General features: G+C 43.0%; 1 protein-coding gene across 4 annotated transcripts in view; it reads right to left on the minus strand.

Annotated features, from left to right (window-relative positions):
- Positions 1-9,947: 9,947 nt before the first annotated feature.
- The window catches only part of Rbm28 (RNA binding motif protein 28), a 28,992-nt gene continuing 11,630 nt past the window's right edge, over positions 9,948-27,309 (minus strand). For 3 of the 4 annotated variants that reach the window (XM_042696011.1, XM_042696009.1, XM_042696012.1), the window contains exons 9-19: positions 26,512-26,584; positions 24,898-25,007; positions 21,278-21,351; positions 20,389-20,524; positions 18,591-18,655; positions 16,423-16,581; positions 13,566-13,715; positions 13,216-13,290; positions 11,960-12,216; positions 11,365-11,464; positions 9,948-10,471 (exon numbers count right to left, since the gene is read on the minus strand). In XM_042696011.1, coding sequence (XP_042551945.1) covers positions 10,337-10,471; positions 11,365-11,464; positions 11,960-12,216; positions 13,216-13,290; positions 13,566-13,715; positions 16,423-16,581; positions 18,591-18,655; positions 20,389-20,524; positions 21,278-21,351; positions 24,898-25,007; positions 26,512-26,584 — 1,334 coding nt within the window. In that variant the 3' untranslated portion in view covers positions 9,948-10,336. The remainder of the gene's footprint in view (positions 10,472-11,364; positions 11,465-11,959; positions 12,217-13,215; positions 13,291-13,565; positions 13,716-16,422; positions 16,582-18,590; positions 18,656-20,388; positions 20,525-21,277; positions 21,352-24,897; positions 25,008-26,511; positions 26,585-27,309) is intronic. The other variant, XM_042696010.1, reaches the window with a different exon arrangement.

Consider the following 27,309-nt stretch of genomic DNA (forward strand, 5'->3'; position numbering starts at 1 on the left):
AGAATGTCACTATTTCAAATGCCTCTCATGGCTTTGCTTTCTGCTGTCTGCATATCCTAAAGCATTGTTTTCTTGGCACTAAGCAAAGCATCACTTACTATCCCCCTAAGGCCAAGGGCTTTACATGCACGAAATGACCGTTGCAGTATACTCAGCACTTTTTAATAAGGTAAAAAGACAAAAAGAGACTCTTTTGGTGGGTAGGGGTGTTCAACTCAGAGCCTCAGCTGGCCAAGCAGCCCGAGCAGCATCTTAAGTTATATTTTTGTTTTGCTTTGCTTTAGTTATTTTTCAGAGTCTCACATTTTTGCTCAGGGCCATTCTTGGACCAACACCCATACACACACATATATGGCTTCTGCATGGCTGAGATTTACAGGTATGAGCTACATATCCAGTTTGTTGGTTAAAATGGGGCCTTGCTAACTTTTGCCCAGGATAGCCTTGGTCCATGATCCTTCCAATCTCTACTTCCCAAATAGCTAGATCACAAGTGTGAGCCATTTCTTGAAAGAAAAATTTATCACTTACAGTTCCCAAGAGCAGGAGACATGCCATGTCTTGCAGGCAACATAGAAACACATCAGGGTTAGTCAGAAGACAAAGGGAGCACAGGGAAAACAAGCCAGAGCCTTTATTGTGGTCTACATGGGCAAGGCCAGACCAGCTGACTTCCGATTGACTTGTGAGTAATTTCAGCTGGCTTTGAACTAACAGAGTAGTCCCTAGCTGACCAGCACCTAGCCCTGGGGTGACTTAGGGCTGGAAGAATATTGGCCTGGTGTGTGAGTTAGATAAAGGAGGTGGCTTAGGGTAGGAGCTCCATACTGATTGGTTTGTATATGGAAAGTATGCTTTCTGAGTCTACAATCCTAGCTACTCAGCAGGCTGAGATCTGAGGATCACAGTTTGAAGCCGGCCAGGACAAAAAAAGTCTGTGAAACTCTTATTTCCAATTAACCAGCAAAAAGCCAGAAGTGGAGCCATGTGGTTAGAGTGGTAGAGCCCCAGCCTTGAATGAAAAAGCTCAGGGACAGTGCCTACCCAGACCCTGAGTTCAAGCCCCAGGACACACCCATGTAAGTATGCTCATTGCCACATTGTTTACTAACTTTAGATCCTGTATTAGCCAGTCTTGGAAGGGGCAATTTGTCCAGGATGGACAAGATTCCAAGATGACAAGCTATCCTAAATAGCAATAAATGATTAGCATAATGCAGTATATGCAAGATTTCCCCTTACAGCACTTGAAAATAGCAAAGTTTGAAAACCCAAGGGATTTCTACCATTTAAAGAGTTGCTTAAGTAAATGATGTGCCAATATGAGCAAGGATTATACAGCCATGTTAAAGAATGGAGCAAACTTCAAGAGATATTCTAATAAGTCAGCACATTCAGTGTCTCCTTTCTTCAGTAATTGGCTTTCACAAATAACTCAAGGTGGAGGCCCTGTGTGGACAAGAGCTGGAAGGTCCCTGAAGGCCACCTCCCACCAGAAACTCGGGTCTCTAGGCCCCGGGCAGGGTAGGGTGAGAACATGGACTTAAACACTGTAGTTGCTGGAGTGTGAGTGCCCAGAGGGCAGGACAGATCCTCTGGGTACTCTTCCCAGCTCAGAGAAGCCCTGGCATGGAGCAAAGGCTCAGCTGCTACTGGCTGAGTACAGGCAGGGGTGCCTGCACACACCCTTTTAGCCTCCACCTCCTGTATTAAGGATGACAGATGCCCCGGAACCCCCTCGGCAGTGCCTGGCACCCAGCTGGAGCCTGCTAAAAGGACCCTTTGGCAAAGTCTGTTCCCTTACAGCAAAATTGGCAAGTGAGGGTCACCTCACACGCCAACTGCATGTTGGGTGTGGCTGGCTAGACTGCTGTGTTGAAAGGCTGCTGAAGGCCAGGCTGGGCAGAGTAGCAGGGAGCCTCCTGACTGAATGGCAGCACTTACCTGGCAAAGGAGGAAGTAGAGTGGCCCAGAGGCCGCCCTGAATAGCTTCTTGCCCCAAGGGCTTGCCCACACGGCATGGCTGGCACTTCACAGGTGCCATGAAGTGGCAAGATACTCTCTTCTCCCTGTAGCCCTAGACACCCCGGCAGAGACTGGAGACAGTACTACACAGAGGACATGCAACCTTCCAGGATCCTGGCTGTTCCTCCTTAGGGTGAATGCCCTTCGCTGAGGGGCAGAAGAGGTTAAACGTCATTAACCACTCACCCTAGAGGTAGGCCACCAACTCTCTCTCCTCTTGCTTGGGAGTAACTCCAGGCTTTGGGGATAAAAGAGGGGGGCAAAAGCATCAGCAATCAGGTGCTGGTGCCTCATGTAATCCTTGCTACTCAGGATCTGAGGATCATGGTTTGAAGCCAGATCAAGCAAGAAAGCCTGGGAAACTCTTATCTCATGTGGTAGTGCCAGCCTTAAGCACAAAAGCTTAGGGACAGTACCTAGGTCCTGAGTTCAAGCCCCAGGCTTGAGACCTTTCTTCACATTCTCTCTGGACACTCTGATCCTCAGGCTCGTCCACACTGGCTGTTACATTTAGTGTTGAAAGTGGGCTTTCCTATCTCTAATTCACAATGAACAGAGGACTGGAAGGTCTAAGCAATTTGTTCAAGGTCACAGCCTGACTTTGACTTTTCTCTGTATCCCCCAGCCTCCTGGAGAAATGAGCAGATAAATTTCAGCCTCTGAAATTTGAAGGTGGGCAGTGAGCAGAACTTCTCTCGACCTGGAGAGCCACTGGGGGAGCCGCAGCCTTTCTCTTGCTTTCTCCTTCTTGTCACTCACCTTTCTTGAGCAGCTTGATTAATCACTCACTGTCTCCCCAGGAAAGGCCACGAATCCTGGTTAAGGTTTGGTCTCAACAAGAGGCTCCCAACCCAGAGGCTGTGTGGGAGCCCATGTGTTCACTCCAACTTAAACATCATGCTTCCAGGACTGACTGGGTTCCCAGCCTCCTGCTAGAGCCTCCAAAGGAGATGACTCTCCTTGCATTGGTTATAAGGTCTGTTCTACCATGCATGTCCAGAGCTGGGCAGAGAATGAAAGACTTCCTGCTGGTTTAAAAACAGAATTTGAGCGGAGCACTGAGTGGCTCAGGCCTGTAATTCTAGCTACTCAGGAGGCTAAGATCTGATGATCACCAGCCTAGGCCTAAAAATCAGTGAGACTCTTATCTCTAATTAACAAGCAAATAAAACCAGAGGTTAATTGTGGCTCAGTGATAAAAGCTAAAAACACAGTGAAAAAGCTAAAGGAAAGCAATGAGTTCAAGCTCCCGTACTTGAGTTGGGGGTCAGGGGAAGAATGGAGTGTTTGAGTGGCTCTGCTAAGAGCCTGAGTCCCCCAGATGTGTGTTCTGAAGTGTAAAATAATGTGTGAGGTGCCAGGGCCGGCGGCATTGAGTTTCCCACCATTAAACATCTGCAAACACAGGGAAAGGGACTTCTTGGCTTCTCCCAGAAATTTCCTTCTGTCCTCTGGGCATGGGTGCAAGCTAAGCCTTCCACTTAGATTTATCTTTTACACAGGCCTAACACAGTAGGCAGGGTAGTTTGTAGGTGGTATTATTAATCATCATTTGCGTTGGAGTGCCCATCTTCCTGTGGAGTTTGAGGGGAGAGGGGATAAGAAGCTGCCCCCTTCCCTGGCCTTGCTCCAGTGGCTGGCTGCCTGAAGAACCCACACACAGCTGGCTGCGGGCCAGGACAGCAGGGTTCCAACTGGTCAGTGCTGGCAGCCGTCCCTGCAGACCAGATCAAGGGTATGTGATTCTCTGAGCAGCCACTTCCATCTTAATGTTCCTTTAATAGCCCTTGTCAAATTGCCATGTCTCTCCCCAGAGATTTTCACAACTATGGAAAACAGCCATTATCTGATCTCCAGGGGAATGGGGATGTGTGCAGATTCCGGATTCTGGGAAAGGCAGTTATAAAAGCCAGTGGAGTCCATCCACCCCTGCTGGGCACAACTCTACCACAAGGCCTGGCTATGGCCAAAAAAAGTCACAAAAGTATTTGGGCTCACTCTTTATGACTGTATGTATATGAATGCATTTGGCTTCTGGAAACATAGAAGGCGGGGGGAGATGTGGAGCTGGTCAAGCAAAGGGCCTAGAAATAATTTAGCATAAAAACTGTTATTCATGGGCTGGGAACGTGGCTTAGTGGTAGAGTGCTTGCCTAGCATGCACGAAACCCTGGGTTATTTGTTATATGAGGAAAGTCTTCAAATGTTTTAATATTCCAAGAGTAAGAAAAGGTAAATGGCTTGCCTTTCCCTACCACCTAATTTCACAAACCTTTTTTTTTTTTTTTGCCAGTCCTGGAGCTTGAACTCAAGGCCTGGGAACTGTCCCTGAGCTAGCACTCTACCACTTGAGCCCCAGCACCACTTCTGGCTTTTTCTGTGTATGTGGTACTGAGGAATGGAACCCAGGGCTTCATGCAAGGCAAGTGCTCTACCACTAAGCCACATTCCCAGCCACTTCTTTTTTTTGTCTTGGGATTACAGGTGTGTATCACCATGCCCAGCTAGTAACCTCCCTCCCTCCCCGCCTCCCCCCCCCCAGCTCTAAAGACATTTGGTATACCTAGCAAAAAGTGTTTTCAGATACAGATAGTTCCTCAAAAAGCCCTTAGAGACAGTGCTCTGGGCCAGGCAGAAGCCTTACTCTGGCCACAGCCCAGGTGGCCAGAGCTCAGGAGAGGGTCTAGACTTCCTCACATCTTCTTGCTGGCCCTAATACAGGGATAACCTTTATGAGGCTTGATGTGAAGCTCACCTGAGATTAGAGAGATGAAATGGCTTTAAGCCAGGCAGCTCTCCGCCTGTCTTCCTGTGACAGCGGCAATGTTAAAGGTCGGCACACATCACAACGGTGCAAAACTGGTCCTTGGATTTTCCTTTTCATGCCAGAGTGCGACTACACTAAGTCCCACCAACTGGCAGCTGCCCCAAAGAAACCGTGCCAGTGACTCAGAGGGCTCACAATATCCTGGGATTGGGTGAGGCTTCTGGGGAGAAGTAGGCCTTGAGCCGGGACTACAATGACAGATGGCACTTGAGTGAGGGAGAGGCAGAGAAACTGTCCAGATTGTAGACAAAGCAGAGCAGAAAAGATACAGGGGATATGCTCCAGACATCATGTTATTATTAATCTGTTTTTATTCTAGGGCTATTTTGCCTGCATCACCTCAAAAAATGACTTTGATGTCTTCCCTAAGCCCAGCTACACTTCAGACAGACTATCTTTACAGAGTGCAACAGCATTCCAGCAACTCTAGCACTGACTTATGGGTAAATCAATGGTGCAATGTTGCAGTATAAGGAAAACACAAAATATAGTCCTTGCCCTTAAAGACAGGAAGGCCTTTCCTCTTGTCAGACATTTGGGGAAGCTTGGGGGATGGTTCTGCCCGTAGTGAAGTCTCTGTGGTCAAAGGCAGTCAGCTCTGTGGAGAATGGACACATCTAAGGAAAATTGGACTTGACATTTATCAAGATGCTCCACCTGGGGGTGGTCCAAAAGGCCTTTTGGCACAACAGTTTTCTTCACAAAACTGGTTCCCACGCTGCATCCAACAGTCTTCCAGTATATTCCTTCCTGGGGAAGAAGCTTGTCTGATGCCACTCACCAGTTCAGAATCAGAAGCCAGTATAATCACAGACTATACCTGAACATCATGTGGACTGCTCTATAATGCTATCAATGAGGGATTTCAGTCTCTGCAAAGAATCTGGACAGGAAGCAGTCCTAGGACTGGAAAGAAAGATCCTAAAAAAGCAATGCATGCAGACAACTTCTAAAGTGGGTCAACCCTGGGCAATGGGAAATTTGGAAATATCTGCTTGGTCTGGGAGAATTCTCACCATGGGTTTAAAAATCCCAGTCAGAGATGAGTTGAAAGCAGAAGCTGAGATGGTGGCACATGCCTGTGATTCCAGCACTTGGGAGACTGAGGCAGAAGGATTTCAAGTTTAAGGCCAACCTGGATTACTTCAAACAATAGCAGTACAAAGCAAGCTAGATTTGAGCATCATATGAGACAAGGTGAAATACAAACTTGTCTCGGAATCTTGCCATCCAATAATGATGTAGCTTTTGAAGCTGTATGGACAGGATTGCTCCTTACACCACAATCAGCAGACGCTCGTCAGTCACTTCTTAAACAGTGAGTCACAGGGACAGTAAGCAAGGAACTAGCTAAGTGGGTCAGCTAGAGAGCTGAGACTGCAGATTCTGGGGGTCAGTAGTCACTGTGGCACATTGGCCCCTCTCATCTCAGACAAATGAAGGCCAAATGCATGCGAAGGGGATCTTTGGAGCCTCAAGGTTCTGGTCTTTTCATTTCTAGTTGGAAAAATCTCTTTCCAAAAGAAAAAAGGAAGGATAGACATGTTCTGCATAGTGTCATTTTAGTCAATGATAGACTGTACATATGACAGTGGTTCCCACGGATTAAATCTAGTTATACTTATGGCTACCTTAGTTTGTCTAAGTACACTCCGAGATGTTGGCACAATGACCAAAGTGCCTGATCATGCAGCAACACATGCCTCTATTTCAAAGAAGTAATCACATGCTCTCATGTTGAAATGGAGAAATCCAGCGTTCTCATTTCTATGTCTGCTGAAACATATTCCTTGACACAGTTAACTCTAGAAGGAATTGTACAAGTTGCTACACAGAAAATACTAAGAATCTGGTATGAGCTGGGGCTGGTAGCTACTCAGGAGGCTAAGATCTGGGAATCACAGTTCAAAGCCAGCCCAGGCAGAAAAGTCCTTGAGACCCTTATCTCCAATAAGCCACTCAGAAGAAACCAGAAATGGTGTTATTGCTCAAGTGGTAGAGCGCTAGCCTTGAGCACAGAGAGACTCAAGGACAGCGCCCAGGCCCGGAGTTCAAGCCCCAGGACTGGCGGGGGAAAAAAAGAATCTGCTGTGCATCAACTTGTACAATTCCTGCTGGGGACCTATCTCAGTGATAAAGAGTACCTGCCTAACATAAGCAAGGCCCCAGGTGTGACTGCCAGCAACCACGGGTGGGGGAAAGAAACTACCAACTATCCAAGAAAAACAAACAAATACAAGCCCAATAAAGGCACAGAAAGCTGCATACCACTTTAAGATTTCAAGGCCTTATCTCTGAGCCAGGCTATGTAATCAAACAAGGAAATGTGAATGTAATGACCTTTCGATGACTAGCCTGGTTAACGTCATTTTTGATCTTTACCAGCATTGTTAATTAAGCAGTCTGTAACTCCACCCTCATGTTAAGTGCAGAAAACCTCAACTCCTGAAAGTGAACACGACTCTCACTGCATTAACAATCCTAAGGCAAGGGGTCAATGAGCTGACCAAAGAACCCAGGGGAGCTTGTCTCAGAGGACACCAGATATGGAGTCTGGTTGTTGAGAAAGTGCATGATTCGTCCTCTTATCACTCTTTTAAAGAACTGTGCAATAATAACTTTCCAAGCAACTGACTGGTGTTTTAACATACTGGGTTACTGAAGTTGTTAGAAGAAATATCTGAAGCTAAGAGAATCTGGCAGCACTACGTGAAAGAGTAGCATTTATATATCCTCATATATTAAGGATATTTGTGCACTGAGAAAACTGTATCTGAGAAGCAGCCAGAGTCAGCTAAAAAGCAGATCAAAAAACAGGTGAGTTGGGGGCTGGGAAGGTGGCTCAGTGGTAGAGCGCTTGCCTTGCATGCATGAGGCCCTGAGTTCGATTCCTCAGCACCACATAAGCAAAAAGAAAAAAGCCAGAAGTGGTGCTGTGGCTCAAATGGTAGAGCGCTAGCCTTGAGCTGAAAAGCTGAGGGACAGTGCCCAGGCCCAGAGTTCAGGCCTCACAACTGGACCAAACAAACAAACTAACAAAACAGGTGAGTTGAGGCCATTCTGGCACAATCTTTTTTTCCCCCCAGTTCTGAGACTTGAATTCAGGGCCTGGGCACTGTCCCAAGCTCAGGACAAGCACTCTACCACTTGAGCCACAGCACCACTTCTGGCTTTTCTGTTCATGTCGTACTGAGGAATGGAACCAGGGCTTCATGCATGCTAGACAAGCACTCTATCACTAAGCCACACTCCCAGTCATGCTGGCACAATCTTAATATTTTTCTTCCCCACACATCTCTAGTGTAGACGCATTGCTGACACATGAGAACAATATTCATCTCTCCCCTGTTACACTGCTGTACTAAGTAACCTTGAAGATAATGCCGCTCCAAAGGGTCTAAATGTTTTCACGGCCTCTCCATCTGTCTCCAATCCAATCAAGGACATTTTGGAACACATTGATTTCCTAAGACACTGCCATGAAATCGCACTGTCCCTCGCCCAGCAACCATTCTGTGAAAGTGTCCTTAGTGCACTGAACTGGACTGAAGAACCAAGCACTCCTGAAAGATGTTTCCTATTTTTTTTCTCTTGCCTACTGTTTCTGTCTTTCCTCTTTGTTCATTCAACAAGTATTTATTCCATCTCCACTATGTGCATGGATCAGAACTAGGTACTATCACTATCAGAGCAAACAAGAGTCCCTCTTGGGGCTGGGAAGGTGGCTCAGTGGTAGAGCGCTTGCCTTGCATGCATGTAGGCCCTGGGTTCGATTCCTCAGCACCACATAAGCAAAAAAAAAAAAAAAAAGCCGGAAGTGGTGCTATGGCTCAAGTGGTAACGTGCTAGCCTTGAGCTGAAGAGCTGAGGAATAGCGCCCAGGCCCAGAGTTCAGGCCCCACAACTGGATCCAAAAAAAAAAAGAGAGTCCCTCTCATGGAAAGACATTTGAATAGTGGAGGCAAATATTTTTAGATAGTGCTTAGTGCCAGGAAGGAGATAGATGGGTAGAGAATTCAGTCAGTGTAAGACAGAGGGGAGGGAAAGCTGAGCCTGGAAAGTCAGGGAAGTGCTCCCGGAGGAGCTGACAGCTCACAGATGTAGGCAACAAGCATAAAAGATCCCAGAGAAAAGCACCCCAAGCACAGGAAAGTGATACAAAAGGCCCCGAGGTAGCACAGACAAGAGGACTGAAGGCAGACTTAGGTGGCCAACAATGAACACAGAAGGATAGATAAATGAAGCAGAAGGGATAGGGCTTGAAGGCCAAGCACAATGCTTGTTGTAATTCTAGAGAATTGAGGAGTTTGTTTTAAGCAGGGCCTGAGCTATCTCAAGAAGCAGAGTTAATGAGGATTCTGTTACCCATGCAAGAGCCGAACAGCTGCTTTCTAACATGACTTCCACTGACTCCACACCTCCTACCACAAGTATGCAGCTGGGTTTTTCAGCCCTAAGCACAAGGATTTATATTTGTCCTCACAGATTTTTATCCCCGGACTCGGTCTATTCCCTCAGGCCATCAAAACCTTGTGGACCTTCTTACTACTAATACGCTCCACTCCCCACTCCAGCTTTTCTTTAGAAAAGAGAAGGAATATGCAAATGGGTAAGAACCAACTAGAAAAAGAGCTGACAACTGAGAATCATCGGAAAGAGTGTTTAAATTTTAAGCCATGAAGAGAGCCCACAGACATTTGAGCTAGAGTCTGGGCCTACTTTTTCTACCACAATCACTCCCTGGAAGTCCCCAGGAGTCAGTGTGCCATGGGAGGAAGGAAGGCTAGTACCTGTAGCAACTGCAAGCTGATTTCCCATTAGCCATTATCACTCATGTGGCAGACACTTATCAGGTGCTGCTCCGTGCCAGGCACGCTGCCCTCAATTGTTCTCAAGTTCAATGTCTCCTGCCTGCAGAGATCAGGTTAGTAAGCATTTTCTCAACTTCTAGTCTGTGAACTCCTACAGTACATAGAACTATGTAGTTGAGTTAATTATGAATGTCAAAAAGGCTCATTCAAAAAGGTTCATAGCTAGAGCAAGAGGCCTTGAATTCAAACCTCAGTTCTGCCAAAAAAAAAAAAAGCTTCATGAATAATGAAAGGATTTATATTTATTAGAAATCAATCTATTATTCAAAAAGCCACACAATTTCTCACTTAGAGGACACTTAATAAAATATACATCTTAAAAAGTCAGAATGCTTTTTACACTTAATTCCATTGTAGAAGCAGAGTAAAAATAGGCAACAATCATTTACACAACTTCATACAATAATCCGGGTAATATGCAAGATTTTTCTGGATATGTCTTTGTGGCTAATCAACCACACACCAAGGAGAGACCAAAGTTCAGGTGTGCACAGCCCACAAAGCCTGCAGAGAGGGTGCCATCTGGGACCTTGCTTCTCTCAGTGAGACACCGGGGTGGGCTAACATCAGGAGGAAATGCACACTGGGCTTCTTACCCAGTCTTCTAGTATCATCAACTATCAAACCATTTGCTCCTCTTTGCTAGAGGTGCTCCTTTAGAAGGTCCCAACAATTTCTGCTTGTACTGTTCAACTAATTGGTTGAAGTGAGTTTCTGCCTTATTTCCCTTAGCCTTTTTCCTAGATACCTACAAAAGAAAGGAGATATAAGTCAGTAATTTCAAACACTAAATATTACCTTATCCTCATACAACACAAGAAAGAAATTAAGTAGGTACAGAGATCATGTTCACCAGGAAAAGTGGATTTCCAGAGAGATTCTTAGGAAGAAAAGATCAAAAAGATCCATTGATTAGAAAGTGAAGGGGAGCAGGACCTGACTTAAGCGCTGTCTGGGGTTTCAGAAGCTTCTATCACTGTAGTTCCCAAATGCTCCCCTTCATCTGAACACAGCCCAGAGTTTGAACATACTTACTTGACCTTGCCCTCAGCAAGATACTTGACAGCATTTATAGCAAAAGCTCCAAAATATAGTGTGGTATAGTCAGAAATTTTTTGGAAACAAATTTCTTGAGAATGGGAACCTAATGATTCTTTTATTCTTTTATTTATTTATTTATTGGTCAGTTGTAGGGCTGGGTGCTTTCTCAAGGCCTGGGTACCGTCTCTCAGCTCTTCAGCTCAAGGCGAGCGCTCTACCACTTGAGCCTCAATGCCATTTCCAGTTTTCAGAGTGGTTTATTGGAGATTAGAGTCTCACAGACTTTCCTGCCTGGGCTGGCTTTGAACTATAATCCACAGATCTCAGCCTCCTGAATAGCTGGGATTATAGGCGTGAGTCACTGGCACCCAAGTGGACCATTATTTTCTACGAAAGCTCTTTGGGATAATGCTGTCAGGACCAGGAAAGAAGTGTGTAAGATGATTCTGGTACAACTTGTACAAGAAGACAACACTACTGAGGAGCTGCCAGTTCTTTAATCTGAAGACTTACTGTGTGTTCAATTACTCAAGGTATGCTACTACTGGCAGCCCACAATGGCCCCACACCACACCAAACCCGGTATCCTTCAGAACTCACCTGCATGGAAGACAACTGCTGCTTCTCTTGCTTCCTCTTGTTTACCTGGGGTTTTGGCTTCTTAGGAGGGAGGGATTTTACCTTGCCTTTATCTCGCAACCTGAAATAAAATGACCAGGTAAGTGTCACCCTGAGTTCTCCCTCCAATCTGCATCTTTCTTCTCTACAGCAATTCTTAAGGCCAATCACCCTTAAAAGGAATCCCACAACCCAATCTCAACATTAATGGACTCACAGAAATCACAGAGACCTCCATTTACTTAATAAATATTTTGCAAGGACCTACTTTAGTACATAGCACTAATCTGTCACACCATATGTGTGTGGTCTGAGCTGACAGAGCCAGCCATGTGGAGAAGAGGAAGCTCTTCAAAGAAAAAGAGTGGACTGAAAGCTTCTCTGAGGCCACTCTGTGATGTGATCAAGAGTAACATCTCGGATGGTGCAGAGACTTGAGCACCAATCTCCCAGGCAGAATTGGCACAGCTTAAGCATGCCTATCACACAGACAAATGCCAAAAAAGAGGCAACAAGTGAGGTAAACACAAATACACTTAAAAACTTCCCTGTTTTATGAAAGCGTCCCAAATCTCACCTTATCTTGGGGCCTCGATGTGAGGGGAGCACCAGGACCTTTCTTCTCTTCTTCCCATCTGGCAGCTCCACCTGCTCTACTTCAGCCTTGGTCTGAAACCCTGCCCATGAGGTGGAAGCCACTTTCCTGGTCTGCTCTTGGGGAGCCTTGTTTTGTTCTAATGGGTGATTCTGAACCGCCTCCTGCTGCTTGTCTTTTCCAGATTCTTTTTGCTTCTTTTGGGGTTTATTGTTTGAAGGCTTTGATTTCATTTTTTGCTGTAAAACAAGAAATTTCCCCCTGGTTTCTGCATGAGACTTTAAAAATACTTAGAGAAAGAGGAACTTTATGTGAGCTTGTTGAAAAAAGGGAACATTTTTCCCCACACTCTTGGGAGACTTCAGAAAAGTGAGTGGAAAGTAAGTAATCCACAAGCCCTGCCAGTGTAATGGACTGTTACTGGTGGAGAACACAGAACTCCCCTTCCCATAACATAGACATAGGGAGAGAACACTCATCCATCTCAAAAGCCAGCAGCAAGGGAAATTATGAAAGTTGTAACACACATGGGAAGCATCCCAGGATTAAAAAAGAAAGCAACAGAGGAAATAACTGAAGTATTAACACTTGGAGTCTTAGGGAACTGAGAGTAATGAATGAAAAGCCCTAATTGGGCAGAACCACAAACTGAAGAGAAGCTTAATTATATCCTTCAAAAACTGAGCCGGGCGCCGGTGGCTCACGCTTGTACTCCTAACTACTTAGGAGGCTGAGATCTGAGGACCATGGTTCAAAGCCAGCCCAGCCAGCAAAGTCCATGAGATTCTTATCTCCAATTAACCATCAGAAAACCAGAAGTGGCACTGTGACTCAAGTGGTAGAGCACACTCCTTGAGCTGAAGAGCTGAGGTACAGCGCCCAGGCCCAGAGTTCAAGCCCCATGACCAACAATAAATAAATAAATAAATTGGGGTGCAGTAGCTCATACTTATAATCTTAGAGGTGGAAATCAGGAGAATCATCATCCAATGCCAGCCAGGGCAAAAAGTTTGAGACCTCATGTCAACCAATAAAAAGCTGGGCATAGTGGCTCATGCCTGTCATTCCAGATACTTAAGAAGCATAAATAGGAGGACTGTGATCCATGCTGCATAAATGAAAGGCTCTATTAGAAAAAACAATGAGAGCAAAAAGGAATGTGGCTCACGTTGTAAAATGCCTGTCTGAGTTCAAAATCTAGTACTGCCAGAAAAAAGAAAAAAAATTAAGTTCCATACCAGGCCTCTCTGGATCCTTAGTTCCTTCATTTTAAGTTTCCTCCGATCTTCCAGAGAGAACTCCACTATTGGTCTCTATGGTGGGGGGGGAGGGAGAATTCATTTATTAGACTTTGTAATGTGTGAATACAATAAGCTGAGCTATCCTCCCCATTTACATCTCTCTTTGAAAACATGAGGCCAGATCTGAAAGCAAATTACAGAGCTACTTATAACTTGGGATTACCACTCATTTCCCCCAGCCCCATCCTCTCCACTTGCTACTCTTTCTACCACTCAAATGTCAGAGGACACTGGACATTTCTGCAGAGAAACAACTGGGAGCAGGTCTTCTTAAGGATGAGGCTTACCTTCTGAGGCCCAAAGATCTCTGGATTATTGTTGATATGGCGGAGTGCTCTCAGGGCATGCTCATGCTCCTGGAACTCTGCAAAGGCATAGCCCAGAGATTGGCCCTTCACTTTTCCTTGGGTTCCTTTAAGGTCTCGCATCACTCTACACTACGAGGAAAAAACGATAAAGAAGTAGTTGCTGGGCACCAGTGGCTCATATATATATATAATCCTAGCCACTCAGGAGGCTGAGATCTGTGGATCTTGGTTCAAAGTCATTCCCTGCAGAAAAGTGTGTGAGATTCTTATCTCAAATAATATCCAGAAAACTGGAAGTGGAGCTGTGGCTCAAAGTGGTAGAGCACTAGCCTTGAGCAAAAAGCTCAGGGACAACACCCAGACCCTGAGTTCAAGCCCACGACTGGCTCCCTATTCGCCCGCAAAAAAGAAGCAGTTATTAAAGAATGAGAAGCCTTGTCTGACATCAACTGTGTTGACAGATTCCATGAAGTAAACGGAAAGAGACTCTTTATTGGCACCACCGCCTCAGAAAACATACTAGAAAACCACTTATGAATGTCTGATTAAGATATTCCTATTGACAGCACAAAACAGGTTAGATATTTTCTTCCCTTCCAAATGTTTATAGCCATCAGCAAAGACCTAAAAATGTGCCCATAAAGAGTAAAATTTGGAGGAACTTCACAATTTGTGAAGCTGAGAGGCACATAGTACTCTAGAGTGCACAGCAAGTTATCCCTAAGAATGGAGAGCTGTCTACAGATCTCTCTGATGAAGAAAGTCCCACTAAATACTATTCCTGGAAAAAGGAGGGAAGAAAGTCTGATGGCTTTGATGAAAAAATAAATAAATAAAGCTTCTCATTATACAGGAAGAAGTTTCAGGTTCTCTTTGTTTGGAACCAGTGCCACTCTGGCATGCTATTTTCCCCATATCCTTACGCTGAGTAAGGTAAGCATCCTGAGACCTTGAGATACGGTAGGATCTTTTTTTAAAATTCATTACTTACATGCTCTGACTCCCTGAAGCTGCTTTTCCTATATAATGGAGAAATATAAATATGGGGGACATATGAATGCTATACTAGTTTACATTCAGTATCCACTCTATACTCAGACACTACTCTGCATGGCAGAAGAATCAAGAGAAGCATGCGTAACTTCCTGTCTTAAAGATGCTCATTACCTTACTGCAACACAATATTTATACAAATGAATTAATTAGGAAAAAAAACAATCAAACAACACATACTATAAACTGTAACAGTATTTAAGTAGGTACTCATCTACTGAATACTGCAGATGCTGATATGAAAAATTACACAACTGACAGGCACCACTGGCTCACGCCTATAATCCTAGCTACTTAGGAAGTTGAGATCTGAGGATCACGGTTCAAAGACAGCCCAGGTAAGAAAGTCCATGGAACTCTTATCTCCAATAAACCACCAGAAAACTAGAAGTAGCTTTGTGGCTCAAGTGGTAGAGCTAGCCTTGAGCTGAAGAGATCAGGGGCAGCACCCAGGCCCAGAGTTCAAGCCCCATGACCAACCAAGAAAAGTAAGGAAAATTACACAACGACAGCTACACCAGTCATACCTCAAGCAGTCTACTAAGAGTGTTGTCAAATATGTGCTGGTAAATTCATGTTTTCTCACGGCATTGCCTCAGTGCCCAATGCATACATTTTGAAAGGGTTTTTAGGGGTAAGAATAATAAGGTTCAGAAAGCAGACTCTTAACTACCAGCAAGAGTACTTTTTTTTTTTTTTTTTTTTGGTTGTAGGGCTTGAATTCTGGGTCTGGGCACTGTCCCTCAGCTCTTCAGCTCAAGGCGAGTACTTCTACCTCTTGAGCCACAGCGCCACTTCTACTTTTCTGGTGGTTTATTAGAGATAAGAGTCTCATGGACTTTCTTACCTGGGCTGTCTTTGAACCGTGATCCTCAGATCTAAACTTCCTAAGTAGCTAGGATTATAGGTGTGAGCCAGTGGTGCCTGTGGTGCCCAGGCTGGCTTTGAACCATAATCCTCAGATCTCAGCCTCCTGAATAGCTAGGATTACAGGCGTGAGTCACTGGTGCCTGGCAACAATAGCACTTTTTTTTTTTTAATTTTTATTTATTTTTTATTGTGAAAATACTGTACAGAGGGGTCACAATTACATGGGCAAGATAATGAGTACATTTCTTATCAAGCATTGTAGCCTCCTCCTTTGTTTCCCCTTCCTATCCCTTCCCATCCTCCCCCCACCCCCCAACAATAGCACTTTTTAATAAACATAAATTGAAACATTATTTTGTACTGAGCATCATACAAAAAGCTGAAGATAATGAGATACTGCTTGCTCAGTCTGGTCAAGACAACTTGACACAGACAATTTCAGTAGATGGTATAAAGGAGACACACAAAGATGCCATGTGACAGAAAAAAGAACTCTATTCACAGAGTCAACCAAGTCCTGTTGTAAACCCAGTGTTTGCCAAGTCACCTGCCAAAGATGTACATAGCTCCCTGTGCTCACCAGGCCACGAGGGATTCTCACCATTATCAGGTTAGAGCCTAACTGGTATCGCACCATTTGTTTTCTCTGAAACAAAATGTATAGCACCCAATGTAATGCTGAGAACACAACAGGCACTTAATAAATGCTTGCTAAATAAATTCATGACAGAGACTACTTCACATCCTGTTATCTTTGAGATGTGAAAGGCAGGTCTCAAAAGAAAAACAAAAACAAAAGCCTTTCAAACTCAGCCTTGCACTCTGATGTGTCCAAAAGAAAGTTATTGACATGCTGGCACCACAGCCAGAAATAAATGCCTGATCTGACCCAGAATGGCAGAGCAACTCTCACCTCCTTGATGCGCACCCCTTTCTCCCCTCTAGTGGCATCTAGTAGCAGCTTCCTGAGCTGTTGGTCATTCACAGACTTTGGAAGATTGTGCAGGCAGATCCTTGTCTGGGAGACAAATATATTCTGGTTCTTGAGTTTCTGATGCTTCAATAGCTCAAACTGGAAAAATAAATTGTTAGCAGTTCAATACATCCTTTTAAAAGGCAGGCTCATAATTCTCCAAAAAGAATCAGGACTCCATCCTATAACCAGACATAGAATAAAGAAGGAAATCACCTATTCTGCTTTCTCACAATCTAAGTGGAGAAAAAAACATGAAATTTTAAGGTTCAATTATTTCATACACAATAAAATGGAACTGCACTGAGTGAAGGTCACTCAGACCTATAATCCTGTGTACTTAGGAAGCTGAGATCTAAGGTCATGGTTCAAAGCTAGCCCAGGCAGGAAAACCCTTGAAATTCTTTATCTCCAATTTGCAAAAAGCCAGAAATGGAGCTATGGCTCAAGCCTTGGGCAAAAAGAAGCTGAGGGACAGTGCCCAGGCCCTAAGTTCAAGCCCCAGGAACTGCAGATCAAAATATGACTCTCCACAATGATGTGAAGCCAAATGAAATTATATATAAAAGTATTACTACCTCAAAATGGGGCCCAGCAAAAATATTCTTATAAATAACACTGTGGTTAATTTTGGCATCGATGCCTAGGCCCCAATTACCCACCAACTTAAACTAAATTACCTAGTGCTTCTTCCCAAAAAGAACTGGGACTTATTAAAAGAATACTTCGTAATATGGTGTGTCATCTCAAGTCTGCCACCTTGAGGCAAAAACACGTCATGACCACAGAAACACATTTTGCTCTTAGAAGAGTTCCCCAACTATGCTGCCTCCAACACCAGTTTCTCAGAGTGACTATCATTGAAACAAAATGTAGGATGACATTCTCATAATTTGTTTTAAAAAACTAAGCAGAAAAAAAACTCTCAATACTCTTGTCAAATCTTCTTAGTCCTGCTACTTCTTGTTTGGTAAAAGTACCAACAAATTGCAAAATAAATACTCTGGAAATGAACATCTGGAAGGCATACCTGAAGAGGCTACCATGTCTAAGTTCAACAGACTATTTTTCTCCCAGGAAAAGCTGTGACTGATGTGAATTTAAAATGTATACATGTTAAAGTGAGCATTTTGCTAGCAAAATTAATTTTAAAATTCAGTATGTCATTATTGTACTATGGTTAGAAAAGGACATAAAATGCTTCTCCAAACACCACTATGAAGCCAGATGTTTATTGCCAAAAAGGTTGAGAATACCAATATGGTGGGGGGTAAAGGATTGGGGGGGATGGGGGTGGGGGGGGGGGAGGATGGGAAGGAATGGGAAGGGGAAACAAAGGAGGAGGCTACAATGCTCATTATCTTGCCCATGTAATTGTAACCCCTCTGTACAGTATTTTCACAATTTAAAAAAAAAAAAAAAAGAACCCGTGTACATGGAAGACCCACTGCTATCTGTCATTAGTCTCACCTCTGCTCAGAATCAGACACTTCAAGAGTCTACAGCTAATTCTGCCAATAGTTATACATCTTTGCCACTCTGGGCTGGTTTTGTTTAAGTAATCTACTTGGGCAAAAGTAACAATTACTGAGAAGTGACATTACCAAGCAGTAAAGGAATTTTAACAGTATCAGTTTATAGTAGAAACTCCTAGAACATGGAGTTTTACCCAAATGATTTTTATCATCAGGGAATACAATTCCCTCCAAGTAATAGCTACTTCCTCCAAAACTCACATCTCTTCCCTATCCTAATAATTCCAGCCCATACTGAGCTTTTTGATATTCTTCTACATTTATACCAATAATTATACACAATTCCAACCTCTTGTGTCTGTGTGACTTACCAGCACACTACTGAACAAATGTTTACTGCTGGTATTAGAGGAGAAAAAAAGAGTAATACCCAGTTCTTATAATGGTGCAGAATGCTTCTACAATACTGTGAATAATGTAGGATTATTTGCTCTTTCACCTATAATAAGAATATAAATAGGATTGGCAATCTATACCTAGCTCTCCAGTGAGCAAAATGTTGCATTCAATTGTTTTTGATTGACTTATCAACGATGCGGAACTTAGTTAAAGGCTGGTGCCTGATCGACTTACCCGCTCTCGTTTGGCCATATCTGAAGCACTCACACCCTCGGCTGCCTTGGTCCCAGCACGGATCACTGCAGAAAGAGGGCAAAAGGCCAAGACATCACCAAGGGAATTTTCACTGAGCAACAAGTGGAATGCGATTTGAATGATGCAAACTCTTTGTACAGAGCCCAGAGGACTATGTTGGCCAAGACATGGTGGCATTTGGTTAGATCCAAAAATGGGCTACAGGCTAAGGTCTGGGCTTAAAGCTTTTCTTGAGGACTAAAAATCTGAACATTTTTTGACTTCATTTATCTCTCCCCTCAAAGAAGCTTGATAATACATAACCAAAGTTAGAAACATGAGAAGGACATTGGGAAGTTAAGTATAATTTAGGCCTTTGGAATATAGTGTGTTCCAGCTAATAACCTCACCCTGAAACTTAGTGGCTCCCCAGTACCCGACAGAACTATCAAGATGGCCGCTTAGGATCAAAGGCTGACAACCTGACATTAACAGTTGGGACTGCATAGCTATAAGGGAGACAAGCAGATAAATACTGTGATCTAGACAAAAGGATTTTTTGTTTTTAACTTAGAATGAATTTGATTACATTTCTGACACTGAAAGATATGAGGTGTACATTTAAATTTATGAATAATACAAAAGTAATTTTAAGCAATTTTCAATTCCTTCAGAAAACCTCTGATCAAAAATGATGACAAGAAGCAAAGATAAGTTTGAATTCTTCCTGTCTTTGAGCCTTACAAATGCTGTAAAGTCTAGAGGCAACCAGGCAAAAAAGAGAACGAAGGACTATAGGCAACAGCCATGAATAAAAAGGCCAAGTGATGGGGCTGGGAAGGTGGCTCAGTGGTAGAGTGCTTGCCTTGCATGCCTGAGGCCCTGGGTTCGATTCCTCAGCACCACATAGGCAAAAAAGAAAAAAGACAGAAGTGGCGCTGTGGCTCAAGTGGTAGAGTGCTAGCCTTGAGCTGAAGAGCTGAGGGACAGCGCCCAGGCCCAGAGTTCAGGCCCCATGACCGGCCCTCCCCCCACCAAAAAAAAGGCCAAGTGAGAGAGTGGGATCAAGTCCAAGCCCTGGTATTGGCAAAATGAATAAGAAATACATAAATAAGAAAATGCACTTGTAAATGAATATACATACACAGGAGAACAAAACTGGGTAATCTAGGGCACCAGGGGCTCACGCTGGCAATCCTAACTACTCAAGAGAGCCTGAGATTTGAGGATGGAGGTTCAAAGCCAGCCTGGACAGGAAAGTCTTGAGTTTGTTCTCCAATTAATCACCAAAAAACCAGAAATGAAGCTATAGCTTAAGTCGTAGTGCAGTCTTGAGCAAAAAAGCTTAGGGAGGGCTGGGAAGGTGGCTCAGTGGTAGAGCACTTGCCTTGCAAGCTCAAGGCCCTGGGTTCGATTCCTCAGCACGACATAAGAAAAAAGCCAGAAGTGGTGCTGTGGCTCAAGTGGTAGAGTGCTAGCCTTGAGCTGAAGAGCTGAGGGACAGCGCCCAGGCCCAGAGTTCAGGCCCCACAACCGGACCCAAAAAAAAAAAAAAGCTTAGGGACAGTGCCCAGGGCCAGAGTTCAAGCCCCAGTACTAGCACAAAGAAAAAAAAAAAAAAAAACCTTGGTTAATTCACAAATAGGTGAAAGCTATAGTGGAATAACAATATAATTACCATTAAGGAGGAATTCTTCTTAATGTGAAACATGACCTGAAAAATACAACTTCTAGATTTACTGTCATGGCATGGGGCCAGCTACTTAGATGTCTGGTTCACATCTCCTCCACTACTCACAGCCTTCTCGGGCCAGATAGAGATTGCGGGTCCCAGTTGGTTTCTTCACCTTCTTTTTCTGAAGCTTTGCAGCCTCATCCCGAGTAACCGCCAGGTCCATCTTGAGCTGCCGGCCGTCCAGTCTAAGCCCACCACCCTGTAACAGATTGCAACGCTCTCTTCAAGTACATATAAGCAGAAACCAGAACCTGAGAAGGAATGCCAAGAAAAGGGAAACAGCACATCCCAATTATTCTATGGAAGGCAGGCCGCTGAGTGTTTCTGCCTGGCTGGCTACAAGTGGATCCCTGAGCCTCACAATATTTAGTGTAGCTGCCCCAAAGGTCATATGTATACTTAAGTCAGCAGCGGGGTGCCAGTGGCTCACATCTGTAATCCTAGCTACTCAGGGGTCTAAGGTCTGAGGATCATGGTTCAAAGCCAATGTGGGCAGGAAAGTCCCCATGGAAACTGTTATCTCCAATTAACCACTCAAAAACTGGAAGTGTAGCTGTAGCTCAAAGTGGTAGAGCACTAACCATGAACAAAATAGCTCAAAGAAAGCACTCAGGCCCTGAGTTCAAGCCCTACAACTGACAAAAAAAAAAAAAAGCCAATCCCACGGACATTACTGAGCTGTTCCTCACCTAAGAAATAGGAATAACTAAAAAAGAAAAAGAAAAAAGAAAAAAAAGAAATAGGAATAACTATTTCATACAGTGATTAAGTAAGGTAATGATTGTAAAGTTCAATGCCTATCACACACTAAGTGTTCGAAAGCTGTTAGCTTTATTGTTATTATTACTACTACTACCAATACTAATAAAACTTCATGTAAACATCAAATGTTGCCCCTAGGAGTCAGCTTCCTATGTGTGAGACGGTGGGGGAGGGGGGACATCTTTCTTACCTCAGACTCTGGAGAAGCAGCTGCAAGGCATTTCTGAGCAGCTTCTTGAGTCATAAACTGTGCAAATGCACAACCTGCACATAGATATAGAAGTGAGACCTGAACTCTCATTGGCCCAGCTACAAGATAAAGAGAGTTCTACAAACAACCTGACAGTCCTGGCCTGATACAGATGAAGGAGTAAATAGTATCTATTTATTAGCACTATGAATCAGGCACTGTTTGGCAATAAAGGGTCAGAGGCAACTATGATAGCATACGTGTAATGAAATTTTATTACTTCCTTCGCCTTTTCTAGTGAATCTAAGAATTTTGGTCTTATCAGTTCTCTCCTTAGTAATAGTCACATGAAATGGCAGAGAAATTCCAGCAGAACATTTAATTCAGCACATCTTATTAAGTGCCTATTAGAGGACTGAAAGATGAGGCAGGAACTACTTAACCCTGAAATTAACATCATCTCACTGTCTCCAAGTCACTTGGGAGGCATCAGGTAACAGCACATCTGCCTCCTGGGATAAAAGAGGTCTCTATTACATGAATGTCATAGGAAACCTGAAAGCTATGAGCATAATTCTTGGCTCCTGCTCTAGAATCTCCACAAGGCATGGCTCTTATGATTAGATGTAGGACCAATCAGACTGAACAAATTTCTGCATTGGCAAAAAGTGGCTTTGGGGCTGGAGGTATAACTCAGGTTGTATAGTGCTTATCTAACAAGCACAAACCATGAGTTTAAATGCCAGTGCTGCCCTCTTCACCACAAAGAAAAGAAAAAAAAAAAGCTTTTTAAGTTCACCTCACAGTAGATTCCAAAAAAAAGTAACTTTCAATCTTTTGTAGGTACGCCTTTAAACTTTAGATATTCTCTCATTAAAATGAAAGCAGGCACCATCCTATCTCCTAGAGCTATTGGGGCACTACCTTGGCCCCCTATAGGAATGAATGGCATCAGTTAAAGGGACCCATGTGGCAGGCCAAACTGAAGGGTCATCTAGATATATCTCTGTCTCCTCCAATCAGAGCTGAGCACTCCCTCTTCTGTGTTCCCACTCTTCCCACCCTCTATCCACACCTCTGATAGCACTGGTCAGGTGTATCTTCCAAAACACAGTGAATGTTTCAGAAATAAGAACTGCATACCACAATGTACATAATTAACTGATGCCAGATAGGGGAAAAATACAGTCCAACTTCCATATCCAGGGGCTCATTTGGAAAAAAACAAGTGTGTCTATAATGAACATGCACAGCCTTTTTCCCCTTGTCATTCCCTAAACAATATAGTTTAACAGCTATTACGTTATATTAGGCATTGTAAATCATGTAGAAATAATTTAAAACATACGGGAGGTGTGTAGGTTACACGAAAGTTCTGTGCCATTTTACATAAGGAACTTGAGTACCTACAGATTTTTGTTCTGCTATGATTTAGAACCAGTCTCCATCGCTACTGCAGGAAAAGTGTAATTAAATAAATATGGGGACAGGTTTCTAATAGGCAGATTAACCTAGTCATCCATTATCAAGAATACAGGTCCTTCTAATTGGGTAAGAATTTTATCATTGAAATTTCCAGGGTCAGTACTTTAAAATAGCCCCAAAAGTTGTAAATAATATACAGCTCTCTAGGTAGTAAAATGGCATGTTCAGGATAAACCCATAGGAGGAGCACAATGCTACAGGAGTAAGCAGAAAAATTTAATATGAGCTAGGGAAAACAAATACATTAAGGGCTGGGAAGGTGGCTCAGTGGTAGAGCGCTTGCCTTGCATGCATGAGGCCCTGGGTTCGATTCCTCAGCACCACATAAGCAAAAAGAAAAAAGCCGGAAGTGGCACTGTGGCTCAAGTGGTAGAGCGCTAGCCTTGATCTGAAGAGCTGAGGGACAGCGCCCAGGCCCAGAGTTCAGGCCCCACAACTGGATCCAAAAAAAAAAAAAATACATTAAGAAAAAAAAATTATAGGGCTGGGAAGGTGGCTCAGTGGTAGAGCGCTTACCTTGCATGCTTGAGGCCCTGGGTTCCATTCCTCAGCACCACATAAGCAAAAAGCAAAAAGCCGGAAGTGGCACGGTGGCTCAAGTGCCAGAGCGCTATCCTTGAGCTGAAGAGCTGAGGGACAGCGCCCAGGCCCAGAGTTCAGGCCCATGACTGGACCCAAAAAGAAAAAAAAATTATACTTTTAAGATCATTAACTGTGATGGGTGCCAGTGGCTCATGCCTGTAATCCTAGCTACTCAGGAGGCTAACAGCTGAAAATCACAGGTTGAAGCCCACCTAGGCAGTAAAGTCTCTAAGACTTATCTCCAATCAACTACTCAGAAAAAGCCAGAAGTGGTGCTGTGGCACAAGTGATACAGCATTAGCCTTGAGCAAAAGAAGCTTAGGGACAACACCCAGACCCAGAGTTCAAGTCCCAGGACTGGCAAAAAAAAAAAAAAAAGAGAGAGAGAGAGGGATCATTAACTGTTAACAGACCAAAAAGACATCTAGCAAATCAATTGTAGACTATATTCCTAAAGTGTCATCCCTTTATACTACTGTACTCAAAATAGGATTAAAGATGCAGGATCCACTAAAGTAAAACATAATATCATACCTGCCATATCTTACCTGTACTTAAAACATTCTAAGCAATTCTAGTTACCCTTTTTAGAAAAACACAGCAGGAATAAAGAAAACCCAAAAAGTACAATTTAACATTAGAAGACACCTAGGTAGTTACTCTAGTTGAACCCAGTCATTTTACCTAAGAAACATAAGTCTACAGCAGCTCAATGATTTGTCAAAAATCACCTGGCTGCTCTGTAGCATAGCTGGGATTACACTCCTAATCCCAGGAAGCTGTTTGGTACTTGTTTACATTTTTTTAGCTGAGTAAAATAATCAAAAGTAATTAAGTTTTATCAATCTGGAAAATAAGCTTTAGGATGAAGGTTCTTAACACATGGATAAGTTCTAGAAAGCCCACAAACCCACAAAAAGTGGAATGTTACTGGTTTATAGCTTTGCTTAGATCTCAAAGAAATCAAGAATCAGAATAAATGTGATTTTAGCAGAATGATTGCAATCCATGAAGTAAAAGATTTCACTGGAGAGAAAAGATGCTTCCCTAACAGCATAAGAATGAGAACTGGTTAACCCTTGGAGGACAAAATAAATAGCTTCAGTAAAAAGTATGTCAGGCAGCACTCATGCTACAGTTTTCCTTCTGACTGTTGCCACGCAACGAAGTTTCTCTGTCAGCTTCCATCTCTAACAAAAGCAATGAAGGAAAAAAGATCCCCCAGTAATTTCAAGCACTGTGGAATGATTAATACCCATGAGATGCTATCACATTTGAAATTCAAAAAAGACAATAAATGGAATTCATTACCCTAAAGTAAATAAGCAAGAGCTTAAAAAGCTTAGACGAAATTATGTCTGGCAGAACCATTAAAATGCTGAGCTTGACATGATGGAAGACAACCTCAGAATGTCCTTGGGCTTCCTTGAAAGCCAGGGGATGGATAGCTCATGGAGTCCCCAGAAGAGCATATATTTTGCTCTCATTGTAACCTACTGGTGCCCAGGGCAGTGGGTGCAACTATCAGGGCCTTGAAAGCAAATAGCAAATACCTTTAGAATGTTCTGTGTCTGGATGCAAGACAATACGAACATATTTGAGATCTCCAAACTGCTGGAGGAGCTCCCCAAGTTGTTCTTCTTCTGAGTCAAATGACAAGTTTCTATGGAAAATAACAGATCAACTATGAAGTGAGATCTTACATTCTAGCACAGATAGTTAGACATCAATTGGTGTAGTTCCCTTTCTTATAAGTACCCCTCCCTTGTCTAGAAATAGCACCAATACACAAAAGTGGCCTCCAATAGCCAGGTCTGTTGTATGACTCTGCTCCTTGATTCCAATTGACTTTATCAATCACGTTCTTGTACCCAGGAATTTGATATTTAAATAAACATATACAAACTAAAATTGCAGATGCTGATTCACTACAAAAAGCAGTACAACCCACTTGAAGGAGAGTTCTGAGATACTGGAGATACTATCATTGTGACCTAGATAATGGTTACATGAATATATATCTATGAAAATTTGCACTGAGCTGTACCAATAGGGTAATGAACTTTACAGAATGTATGTTGTACCATAAAGAAAAACAAAACAAAACAAAAAGTTCCCTTTTTTAGTTCTCTGGCAACCAATTCTATGAGCTGCTTCTATGTTCATTCAACAAACCCTAATTTTCACTTAACATGGCCCAAACTACTTTCTCATAAAACCAGAAGACTCACAGCAGACTAGCAAGAAAAATTCTCATTCATTCACTTTCTGTCTGTCTCTCTGTATCTCAGTCTCTGTCTCTCTTTCTCTCTTCCTCTTTATGTCGCTATATTCTGCTTTAAAAGATAAGGCATCTTTAGCCAGGCACCAGTGGCTCATACCTATAATTCTAGCAACTCAGAAGGCTGAGATCTGAGGATCACTGTTCAAACAGGAACATCTATGAGACTCTTATCTACCAAAAAGCCTCAAGTGGAGCTGTGGCTAAAATAGTACTATGCTAGCCTTGAGCACAAAAGCTCAGGAACAGCGTCCAGACCTACAGTTCACACCCTAGGACAGAGAAATCATTTGGAACAAGTGGTATATCACCCCCTAAAACAAAAGCCAGAACCAACATGGTTTTAACAGTTGAGGAATTTCACTTGTCCCAAAAGATGCCCAATCAGGACTCTATGACCAGTTACGTTCCATTTTATAGTTTAGTTTCCTGTATTTCTCATCATTTGGTATATATCTGGGATCAGATAAGCTAATAATCTTAACACCATTTAACTTTCTGGATTAGATAACAGAAACAATACCCAAAAGACAGACAAGGAAGAGAGATGATGTGAAGGCGATCTGGGTGTGACATGTCAACTTACTAATCACCAGGGCTGATTTGGATGATCTGGCTGACTAGACAAGTGTCCTCTTCCTCCCTCACCATTACATATGCATAACTTCCAAAGGCACTCACTAGGTCGAAGAGAATGGTCATCCTTAATAGTTGTGCTCCCCAAACAAGCTCCCAAGGAAGAAAAAGATGGAAGAAGGGAGAGGAGAAGAAAGAAAGGAGAAAAGAAAAAGGAGAAGGGACTACAATAGAGGAAGAAAGGGAAAAGAAAGGGAAGAGAGACCCATACAGGCAATGCAAACAGCACATCTCAAAGCAGACAGCATACCTGATAAAAATCGTTTTCCCTTCATTCACATCAGAGGGTAATTTCCTCTTCTTTTGCTTTAAAACTGGTCCATCTAAGGTTAAAAAGAAAAATAAACTGAAAAAGACTAATGCAGGTCAAATCACAAAAAGATTAGCTCCTTAAATATATGAAGATCTTGCATAAATTATTTTTTAATTTAGATGGACAAGCATAAGAAGACGCTCAAACTCATAATTTTAAAAAATAACACAGAAGATAAGGGAACAGTTCAGTGGTACAGCCTGTGTTTAACACACACAAGGTCCCGGCTTCCATCACCAGCATCAAGCAAAGAGATACATAGCACAAGAAATGAGATGCCATTTTTTTTCCCCCACAGATAAGTGAAACCACAAAGACTGATGGAATTCAATGTGGTAAAGGTATAGGAAAAAGACATTTTCATACACTACTGTGTTGGTGTCAACTGTCACAACTCTCTGGAAATATGACCAGGTAGAACCTTGGAGGAGAGAATATATACAGACTTCACAAACATACAACACTATATTTTGTGTATGCGTGTGAACTGCTTCTGCTTTTCAATCTATTAAAAATATCCTTTAAACATTGGTTGTCTCTGGGTACACGCCCTCAGATCAGTCTGGCCAATGAAAGACTCACTGCTTGAAGAAGAACATATGCTCATCCATATACAGAAAATTTCTGAAACAAGTATTACTCTGAAAAATGGCTGGAGGAATGGCAAGGAACCTTCACTCTTCCTATTAAGTTCTTCTATACTGAGTTTTTTCTTTCTCTCATATCTACATATAC

This window comes from Dipodomys spectabilis, unplaced genomic scaffold (assembly GCF_019054845.1).
Source record: "Dipodomys spectabilis isolate Male_0828 unplaced genomic scaffold, ASM1905484v1 ptg000197l, whole genome shotgun sequence".
Taxonomy (NCBI): Eukaryota; Metazoa; Chordata; class Mammalia; order Rodentia; family Heteromyidae; genus Dipodomys; species Dipodomys spectabilis.